At 34.7% G+C, this 10,950-nt stretch overlaps 1 protein-coding gene across 8 annotated transcripts in view; it reads right to left on the bottom strand.

Moving 5' to 3' along the window:
• Positions 1-4,453: 4,453 nt before the first annotated feature.
• Positions 4,454-10,950, bottom strand: part of LOC106086794 (protein similar) — a 479,262-nt gene continuing 472,765 nt past the window's right edge. For 7 of the 8 annotated variants that reach the window (XM_059362061.1, XM_059362062.1, XM_059362063.1 and 4 more), the window contains exon 13: positions 4,484-5,659. In XM_059362061.1, the coding sequence (XP_059218044.1) occupies positions 4,937-5,659 (723 nt within the window). In that variant the 3' untranslated portion in view covers positions 4,484-4,936. Of the gene's footprint in view, positions 5,660-10,950 lie in introns of all 8 variants that reach the window. The other variant, XM_059362060.1, reaches the window with a different exon arrangement.

Here is a 10,950-nt window from a genome sequence, read left to right as displayed (position 1 = left end):
TTGATGCGAAGTTGGTATCTATTTCTGTTTGTTGCTTATATTCGGAAAATCCAGATGATCCATCACAACCCCATTTGCTGATCAAAACCACTTCGGAATTATTACATGTGTTCAACTGTTCTTCAGTAAAATTAGAAATAATTCTAACAGCTGTATTTTCAACAAGATCAGCAAGTTTCACTCTTGCTTTTAATTCGTCCACGTATATATTTGATGGCACCATTTTCGTCCTGGTGTTGTACAATTTATGTTTTGAGGGTAAACAACCCCATCCTTTTTCACGAAGAGCCTTCCTCATTGTTGAGTATTTGTTTCTTGAGAGGCCTAGGTTCAAAATCAGGGCCAGTGCATCTTCCTCCGTGAATTCTGTAGTCGATTTTGGAGTTGGAATACTTTCTACCATTCTCTTTACCCTTTTCGGAGATGCTAATGGTAAAACATCGACAATTCGTCCAACATTTTTTGGTTGTGTTTTTAACAATGCTGTTTTGAACGTATCTTTTATTAAATTTGGCGGATGTGCCGCCAATAGTTCCTCTTGTTTTTTCTTTTTGGTTTTCTCCGTAACTTCGTCGTATGCTTTGCTAGGCCGGCCGGGAATCAGCGGTTTAATTTCAATAAGTAGATCCGATTTCAGCCACTTCTCATACATTTTGAAAAACTTGATTTTTGCGAATGAACATTCTGGCAACCTTCTCTCAAATGATTTGTAGAATTTTTCAAGTTTGTCTAAAGCGTCTTTATTTAGCCTTATTCCATATATGTGGTCCAAAGTGTAAACAAGTTCCTTAAATGACTCCGTGTATGATTTGGAATCATTTTTGATGTCCCATACAATTTTCGAAAGAGTGGAATACTTCAGTATGACTTCCATAACTTATAAATGTCCTTTACGCCTCTACAAAATATAATGAAGAAAATTTGGATTTTGTTCAAATATTTATGCAATATATTCACAATTAATGACCCATTTCAGGTATCAGACGCAATCGTAAAAAGGGGTCCAAAGTGCCTCTTTTTACTTACTCTTCTATAATTATTTACCTGGACTCGAATTTGGTTAAAAAAAATGACAATGAATTTTTTATGGGTAGGTTTTTTCACATTCATTGATACGGTGGATTTCCTGGGAATTCGACATAGCGAAACAGGTAACATTTGTCTGCATCAAATCTTAACACAAATATATATATATATGCAGGTATATTTCTAGGTTACTTTTTATTCAAAAATCATCAGCTTACATTAAAAATAGATGTAGGTACTATACAAACGCACGCCGATGCGAAGTGTTTTCGCTCTAAAACACATATTTTTATTCCAATTTTTTTAAACTTTGGCAGGAGACCTTTTTTTATTCTAACACATTTGTATTGTAAACCCTGGGCAAATCTATCAATGTTTTAGTGTAGGCCCCATATAAGGTTCCATTTCACAAATAGACATTTTTATATAGAGTTTAATGAAGTGTAAATGAATTTTAGAGTAGATAGAATCCGAGTTGAGAAATGTTTTATACATCGTTGGAAAGGTATGAAAATTTCCTTTACGATAAGGTATGTTGCGTAAATATGGCTATAGTGTGTCATGTGCAATTAGGACAACAAAAACAAAATTTGGGAAATTCGACTTTTTTGAAAAATTGACTTTTTTATTGCCGGTTCCATAAAATGGAATAGAATAGAGATATTTCCATGATTCTTTTTGTGTTTTGTAGAAGAAGTGTTACCAAATAAAAGTTTATTTAACATCTTTGCAATAAAATGTGACGTAATACTTGTTTTTTAGCAATGAATATAGCACTACTTGAAAATTGACTTTTTTCAGTATTTTGATCGCTACGATCTCATTTATGGCTAGGATATGGCGAGACATACCTTAAAATGTTGGGAACATTTTAAGCTTTCATTTAAGTTCAAAAAAAGCGAAAAAATCCCCGTGGAACTTTTTTTCCAGTGAGAAACTTTTGAAGTTTAGTAAAAAAATTGGCCATTTTGGTCTTAAGATAACGGTGTTGTTTGATATCGAAATTAGCCAAATTAGCACTTAAAACTTTTCTTAATACCTCGACTTTGTGAAAATGGAAAGAAATGATAATGCTTTGATGGCCAAAGTTTGCGAAAACTTAAAGGAAATGGGAGTATCTTTTTTGAAAAATTTTGCAATTTTTTGACAAAAAAAATATTTTTCATATTGAAAACGATGCCATTTTTAAACCGCCAAAGATATTCACGTGATTCCTTTTGTATTTTATGCACACATATGCTGGCATAATTTGTGTGAAGTATGAAGTTTATAGCTTTAAAATTGACGGAGTTATTAAAAAAACACTGAAAAAAACCAAGGCCAAATTTTCATATTTTAAAATTAAACAATTCATAACTCCTTAACAGTACACGATGGCATGGTACTTTATGCATAAGTTTTTTAGATCTTGTCAAGCTCTTTCTCTAGAGTCCTAAATCATGTAAATCGGTTGAGTAGATCAAAAGTTATGGCCCCCAGAAGCTTGGAGAAGTCAAAAGTGGTCAACTTTGACACCCTGTAGCTCACCCTGTATTAAAGATATGGACCAACAACAGCACTTTTCTGAAAGCCTATGTCCTCCTCTACAAATGTCTAGAACATTTTGTATGGCTAAAATCAACAGATAAAAAGTTGTAGACTTATTTCCAATTTTTTTGCCATTTGGCCCACTGTGCGTCTGGAGGGGGTGGAATAGAGGATAGGTAGAGGTTTCACTCTACGGTGCTTCGACTTTTTATCCCTAAATTATACAATGACTGGCGGCTACACAGATTATTCGTGAACCAGCGTTTCAGGCCTGGCTAGAGGGACGTGTTGGTGATGTCCTCAAATAGTTTGGCATGGCTGACCGTGTTGAACGCCTTCGATAGGTCCAGTGCCATGAGGACCGTCCTATCACGTGGCCTGGGCCAATTGAAGTCACGACAAATTTGAGCGGTGACGGCATGCAAAGCAGTTGTTGTGCTATGCAGTCTTCGGAAACCATGTTGATGCTCGTCGAATGAAAATTCTCCTTGGAGGCTCGGAAGGAGTAATGACTCAAGCGTATTTACTACTGGTGAGAGAAGGGAGATCGGTCTGTACGACTCCCCCAAACTCGGGTCCGTTCTAGGCCGCAGTAGCGGGATAACTCTGCCCATTTTCCAGACGTCGGGAACTATAACAGTGTTCAAGGACAGGTTTAGGACCGTAGTAAGGTACTCAACTCCAGGTAAATCCAGATTGTTCAGCATCAGTGTAAATATTCCGTCGGTGCCCAACGCCTTGGATGATTTGGTGCCACGGATGACATTCGTAACTTCGCCCACGGTAAATTCTGATAGCTGTCCGTCGGCTCCGAGTCCACGGATACGGCGAATGGCTCTCCTCCTTGCCCTGTCACTCTCGGGATGCACAATAAATTGACGGTTGAACAACCTGGCGCATCTCTTCGGATCAGTCACGGTTACGTCGCCAAAAGTGACTGAGGTCCTATCATCCCGTCTACCGGGGTTTGGGAGTGACTTAACCACTGCTTGCCTAAACCGGTGACTAAGTTACATTGCTCCAAGTGTTCCAGCCAAAAATTCCGCCTGTGTTTATTTCGAGATTCAGCTCGCTGATTCTGGGGTTAGTGGGGTGCGTACAACGAATCCCATCACGCTCGTCTGCGAGAACCACTGCCTGCGCCGGAAAATTGGGTCGCACTTGGGGTGCAGTGAGCTTTTTTGTTGCCATATTGGCCAATTTTCTGTTTTACCGTCTAAATCGGACTATATGGTTCGATGGTGGTGGGCTCGATTCGGCCAAACGTAATGCATTTTTTCTTGTTATTTTAACTTAGTATACTTACTTTGATTTTTCATAGAAGTTTTTCAAAATAAAACGCAATTATTTGCCATATATGTATTTCAAATCAGAGACAATCAATAAATTTATTAGAATAAAGTTAATATTTAATTTTTTTTAAGAATTGTTTGTTAATAAAATTTTGAAAATAAGGAAAAACACAGGAATACATATAAGAAAATATTTTTAAACAGAAATTATTGTTGAAATTCAAATTTAGAACAGAGACACACGCACAATTACCAATGATAAACAAAAAATGAATAAACTTAAAACTATTTTTGTAGACAAATTCCGGAAAAAATTGGTTTTATAGAAAAACCAACATGCCGTTCAATATAATCTTGTATAGAAGATATGAATTTGTATAACTTCATATAGGGAGAAAAAAGAAAAAAACTGATTTGTTTTCTGTCTGATAAATGCTTAAATTGTTTAAACTAAAACTATTGCATAGACAATTTACCACTAAATTTTTTTAATTTTTTTTGTACTTTTTTATTTTTTTAATTTTTTTTTGTAATTAACCATAGTTTTTTTTGTGTAAAAGCTTTGGAGGTTTTGCTGTAGATTTTTTTTTTAAATTTTTGATTAATTTTATTTTTAACCTTCACCAATTTGTTTTCAAAAAACTATGATTAATTTTTTTTTTAATTTTTTGTAAGTGAATATTTTTTTGCAAAATTTTTTGTTATTTTGTTCCATTTTATAAAAATATTATGATTTGTCTAAATCTAAAAAAAGAAAATAAATGTTTTATTTTATGGTAGCAAAATAGCCAAAAAGAAAGCAGAGTAGCTATGGAGGGGCAGTTACAAATTTTGAATTTGAAATTTAAGGGCTATTGTTTTTAGAATTGAAGTGTCTCTTTTTTTACTTAAAAACTATTATTGTTTTATTTTGTTGTTGTAGATAAAAAACTGATGTAACTTCCTTGTTAATATTTCTTTAACTTTTAAATGACAATATTTGTTTCTTCTGCGGTTTTACGAAAAACTTTGTATGAAAAAAAAACTCTTATTGTTATAAAAATTTCATTGTGTGTTTTTGTGTGGTGTCCTGTTTCTCTTGTTGCTATTCATTAGGCCAACTCAGTGGGCCATACATTGAGAACGTTATCGATATCATTCTCTTCCAGAAATTCCTTGTTCATGTTGTAATCATCATTGCACAAATCCATTAGAAATGGTGTAGTCATCAAGGGATTGCTGCTATCCAAAAACGAAATCGAACGTTTACGTTTGCTGTTCGAGGCACCATCTTCATCGGCCACAGTAATTGGTGAAGCTGCTGCTGACGAGGCTATCATGATCAATCCCTCATCGATTATGGAGCTTCGCATTTTAATTTCCTGCTTGCCGGCGTACAATTTCTCGTTGTTTAATATGGCAGCCTTAACTAGGCCGAAACCACCATTATCCTTAATTTGCGCTCCCTGTTGCTGTTGGTGTTGTTGTTGTGGTTGGTGTTCATAACATCTCTTCAATGGCGACATATTTTCAGTGAGACTATCATCTATGCCACTGTCACTGGCCGTATCAAGAACATCATGACACGATGTTAGTCCTGGTGGATTAGAATCTTCATTCATTACAGCCATGGCCGCCAAGGTGGGTGATGGTAATTCACCCGGACCACAAATCAATGGATTATTCAAATAGCTTAGCAATCCCATATTGGGTGATGGTGATGGCGTTGTAATCGAGGTTACACATCGCAGAGGCCTAGTCAGAGAGGGTGAATAACAGCGATCCAGTGCTGCATCCTCATTGTTAAGAAGTTCCGTCTTAATCATGCATGGCTTCTATAAAGTTTTTTGGACAAAAGGAGAATTAAAAAAAGAAAAAAATTATTATTACCATGTTTAGTAATTGGTGAATGTTTAGAAAAATTTATAAAAATACTTTGTTTTTGAAAAATTAGGAATTTAAAGAAAGTTGTATGTGCATGTTTGTAATATGTGAATTCCTGAAAAATTTTGATTAAAATAGGTTGGTTTTAAAAATTAAAAAATTTTATGTACATAAACAAAGTATTTTTACAAAAACAAAATAAAGAAATAATTATTAATAAATACAATATATTCATTTCCAGCCAAAGCATAATAATAAAGTATTTCTTGTCTCAGTTCCTAAGTTTTTCATTTCTATTCAACTTTATACTTATTTTATTAAACCAAGTTTTGAAACGCCTTTACAACACTTAGCCTCATATCTTACTCAAACTAGACCCTTAAAAATAATAATAAAAAAATCTTAAAATATAAAAAATCCAATTTGTTATTACTTCAAAAATACAAATTTAAAAAAATAATAATTATAAAATTCATTTTTTTACACAAATTTTGAATTTTCCTACATTATGTATCTTAAATTTTATATTTTAATTATTAAAAATATAAAAGATTAAAAAAATATATATTTGTTACAATATTACAGAAAATGTTTAAAAATATTTCAAAAACATTGCCAAGTTTTGTTATTATAAATTATTGTCGTTTGTTTGATTTAAACATATAAATTTTTAGTATTTTTGTTTTAATTATACAGATTTGAATTCTAGATTTATTATTATGAATAGGAGTAGTAGGAACTTAATATTAAAAAATGCAGCATACTTTTGGGCGATCATGATTAAATATTCGTGATTTTCGATTGGAATTGTCTAATTTTAAAGAAATACCAATAATATTTACGTTTATTTTTGTCTCACAATGGGGAAAGAGTTGAGCTATATGACCACTAAAATTAATATCACAAAAATTTATCACACGGGTTGATCACAACGGGTTGATGACAGGCCCAAGCGCCTTCTAATAGTATGTTGGTCATTAGTAGACGTTTGGGCCTTCATAAGCACTATAGTGTTCTGTAGGCCTTTTAACTCTACGGTTTCCCTTTTTAAACAGAAATTAAAAAAGGAAATTTGGAGGACATAAAAGGAGATCCCCATAGTTTTTTTATACATATTTTGATTAGAATTGTTTCGTGTTGGGGCTTAAAAAGTCAATTTGAGAAATCGGTTTATTGAGGGGTGTTATGAACCGATTCGAGCTATACATGGTGTTGGATGTTGTAGAAAAAATCATAGTGCAAATTCGTAATTTTCCAACGGATGCCGCAGTGCGACCCAAGAACCCCTCAAGGGTTCTTGGGTCGGGGCGGCCCCCTAGGTAACCGAACCCAATGTTTATTATCAAATTAATACTCTAATACTCAAATAGCTTTCATTGGAGTCCCATATTGCCCCATTTGGTCCATTTTTATTTTGTGTGGTGCTTTTGGGGAAGGGGCAGGGTTCGTTCCCTAACGATATCAACAAATTCTAAAGCATATTTCTCCTTCCAGACGTAATTCGTTATCTACTCCCTAATACCATTCATTTGAGTTCCATATTGTCCCGATCGGCCCACTAATATTTTTGCGTGGTGCTTTCGGGTTAAGGGGGAGGGTCCGCCCGCTTATGATGTCAACAAATTCTATAGCCTATTTCTTCTTCTAGATCATATTCGTAATCTACTCTCTAATACCTTTCATTTGAGTCCAATATTGTTATTATCGTCCAATATGCATATTTGAGAGGATTTTAGGTTGGGGCGGCCCCCTGGGTATCTGGACCCAATTTTTAATATCAAGTTAGTACTGTACTCTGTAATACCATTCATTTAAGTCACATACTGTCCCGATCGGTCTCCCTATATTTTTAGGTGGTGCTTTTGGGGTAAGGGGGAAGGTCCGCTCCCTTCCGATATCAAAAAATGTTATAGCCTATTATTCCTTCCTGACCATTTTACGAAATCTGTGAAAATTCCATAAACATCGGTTCAACCGTTTTCGAGTCTATTCGGATCAAACAAACAAACAAACAGCCAAACAAACACACTTTGAGTTGTATAAACTAGATTTCGTTAAACCCTCCGGCGGGTGAGGAGGAGGAAAATGTCGCAAATATAATGTATGCTGAAAATATGGGGAAAACTATTTTCAACATTTCTAATTTTGTTTTCCTGTTTTTCTAATGATGTGTTAATTTCTCTCTCGAGATGAGCTTAATGATAGAAAAATTTTCACAATATTTGGTATCCGATTGTAATGATCATGAGAATAACTTCGATCCAAACCCTGACTATAGTACAAAGTCCTGGCAGCTGAGGAACGAATGCGATACGCTGATAAGGCATATATTTTCTACTTGTTGGAAGATCGCATGCCTGTTGATTGGAACCTCGGTCTACTACATTTTCCAATGTATACAAAATATTGTGAAGCCTATAGTGGGGCATATTAAAATTTAAAGTCATCGATATCCAACATCAAACATTCATGCACAATAAGCCAGTTCCTATATAGAAGAACTGATCGACTATTTCTATCTGTTTTTCATCTACAGGGCAGATTTTGGTAGTCCATACTTTGAAAGGTATTTAAAGCTATGAAAAGTATTTCCCTCACAATAAAAAATCCATAAAAATTTTCAGTTTAATTGCAGACTACTGTCCAAACTTAATTTTTCCTTGGCTTAAGTAGCAAATAATTTGAGAAATTTTCGTCAATTTTTTTTACTGAAAACATTGCTGTATTAATAAAAAAATCGATCATATCAATAAATCCCTTTTTATAATTTTTAACTTCGACAAAATCTCTCTTTCGTCAAACTCAATCAACATAATCTGGAACAAAATAATTTTATTCGAAATAAAAAAACAGAAATAAATTCAAAAAGAAAACAGTTGTCAAACAATTTAAGCAAATAAAATCTATAGACACACATATACCCACGCAGAGAAATATACACGTACTCCTAAACACTAGCAAGAAAACTTTAGCAAGAATTTTGTTCTCGTTTAATTCCCATTGGCAACATTGTCGTCATGCACTCAATCATGCATTTGTACATGCTCAACACAATTATGGTAGGCCATACCACACAGCCACACGTAACATAAAGCGACACATAAGAATAATTCTCAATGGTATTGTAGTAGAACAATTTAGTCAGAATAGCCTTAAATTCTGATGTATGCATATGTATGAGTATAAGAGGAGTTAACAAGGATAACATGAATGTATGAGTGAGCGTGTTCGCATGGGATAGTCATTCTTGGCTTCAATGCGTATGCCTGTGCCACTATTATTGCCCCTATGTGTTGGTGCTGTTTGATGTGGCCGTTCCGATAATAAGTTCTTGTTCAAGAAATTGATATGCCTCTTGGCTCAATACAAACAAAAAAACAGCTCAGACCAAAAAAAATTGAGCAAACATAACACAGTAACGCGTGTTTTTGCTTCCAACAAAACTTTTTCCTACGACATGATGCTGATTAAGCTTCTTTTTTTGCAGGCTGATTTTATGAAGTGAGGCATTTACAAAACTGACAAATTGCAAAAATGATGTACAAGTTTCGCTTTTCCATAGCCTAGAGGAAAGGGCAATCGTGGGTATAAATCGTGACATTTAAGGCAGACATTTATAGAGAGATTAAATTATAGAAAAAAAATTATCAAAAATTTTTTTGAACAAATGACCATAATAAAAAGCTTGTGAGTACAGGGGTCTAAAAGTTGCTTTGTTGCTTTGAAGTAAACAGGGAGGGACGTTATAAAATCGTTTTTGGAAAAATACACCAAATTCAAAAAGGAAACCATAGACGTATTTACTTTTCAAGCTAAACTTTTTAAAGCTAATATAAATGATTATATACTTAAAGGGATTTGAATTAATTAACTATTTATAGTAAATTTTTATATAAAATACTACTTAAAGTAAATTTTCATAAAATTTCATAAGCGAAGAAGCGCCTTTCTCAAATTCAACAAAATTTGGAGATGCAGTGACATCTCACATAATACAAAAGTCAGGATCTTCAACAGTAGTGTGAAATCTATTTTATTATATGGCTGTTCAACTTGGAGCTTGACACAAACGACTACCCGTAAAGTCCAAGTTTTCAAAAATCAGGATCTTCAACAGAAGTGTGAAATCTATTTTATTATATGGTTGTACAACTTGGAGATTGACACAAGTGACTACCCGTAAAGTACAAGTTTTCATAAATCGCTGCCTATGACAAATACTTCGAATTTTCTGGCCAAACCATATTTCAAATGAAGAATTGCAAATAAGAACAAACACTTCCCCTGTTGATGTAGAAGAGAAAATGGACTTGGTTGGGTCATATCCTACGCCGACCGTACGATATGACCTAGACTGGAACCCGTAAGGACAGCGAGGAGGTGACGTCCGAAAAACGCATGGATGCGCTGTACGATAAAAAGTTGGAATCAAACCATATTTCTTTGAATCAAGCCAATGCTTTGGCTAACGATTTTAAATTTTTAATTTACTATTTATGGCATATTTTCTTAAAAATAACTGTTAATAGTAAAATTCTTAAAATTTACTATTTATAGTTAATTTCCTTAAAACTTACTATTAGGTTAGGTTAATCTGCCATGCCACTATGGACATACACCTAAGCCAGTAATCGGCTTCTGGTGTGCTCTAAAAACTAAAAAGCAAGCTCGAAAAGAAAATTGCAAGTTAGGAATTCCGTACTACTTAAAAAATCTTTAATTGTTTTCCATACCACTCCCCTAACTTGGTTCATGTCTGGTATTGTGTCCCCACCTGAGTGCCGGTGTCTTTTATCCGCGAATGCCGGGCAATGACATAGAAAATGCTTCAACGTCTCATCATCTTCCCCACATGTCCTACACATGCTATCACTTGTCGCACCGATTTAGCATAAGTGAGCTCGTAGTCCTATGTGTCCCGTTATGATACCAAAAGCTATATTAACTTCCTTCTTGCTTCCTTCCAGTAATAGCCTCGTCTTCTCGCGATACGGATCACTTCATAGGATTTCCAATGTCCTACACTGTTTCTGTTCCACAGAGCATTCATCGCCCACGCCCTTAACTCGGACTGCGTCGACCCGAAAGCCCTTTACTGCCAAATCGTCTGCCTTTCATTCCCCTTTACTCCATTATGGCCCTGCACCCAAACGATGCGGATTGTGCCATCCTCGTAGAAGCCGTTAGTCTCCTTGGTGTTCGTGACCTTACAGTCCTGGTTGTTATTGCCCTTATGGTCATT

The sequence above is a fragment of the Stomoxys calcitrans genome, chromosome 2, assembly GCF_963082655.1.
Source record: "Stomoxys calcitrans chromosome 2, idStoCalc2.1, whole genome shotgun sequence".
Lineage (NCBI taxonomy): Eukaryota > Metazoa > Arthropoda > Insecta > Diptera > Muscidae > Stomoxys > Stomoxys calcitrans.
The sequence above is the reverse complement of the archived record's forward strand: the minus strand, read 5'-3'. Positions and strand labels throughout refer to the sequence as shown.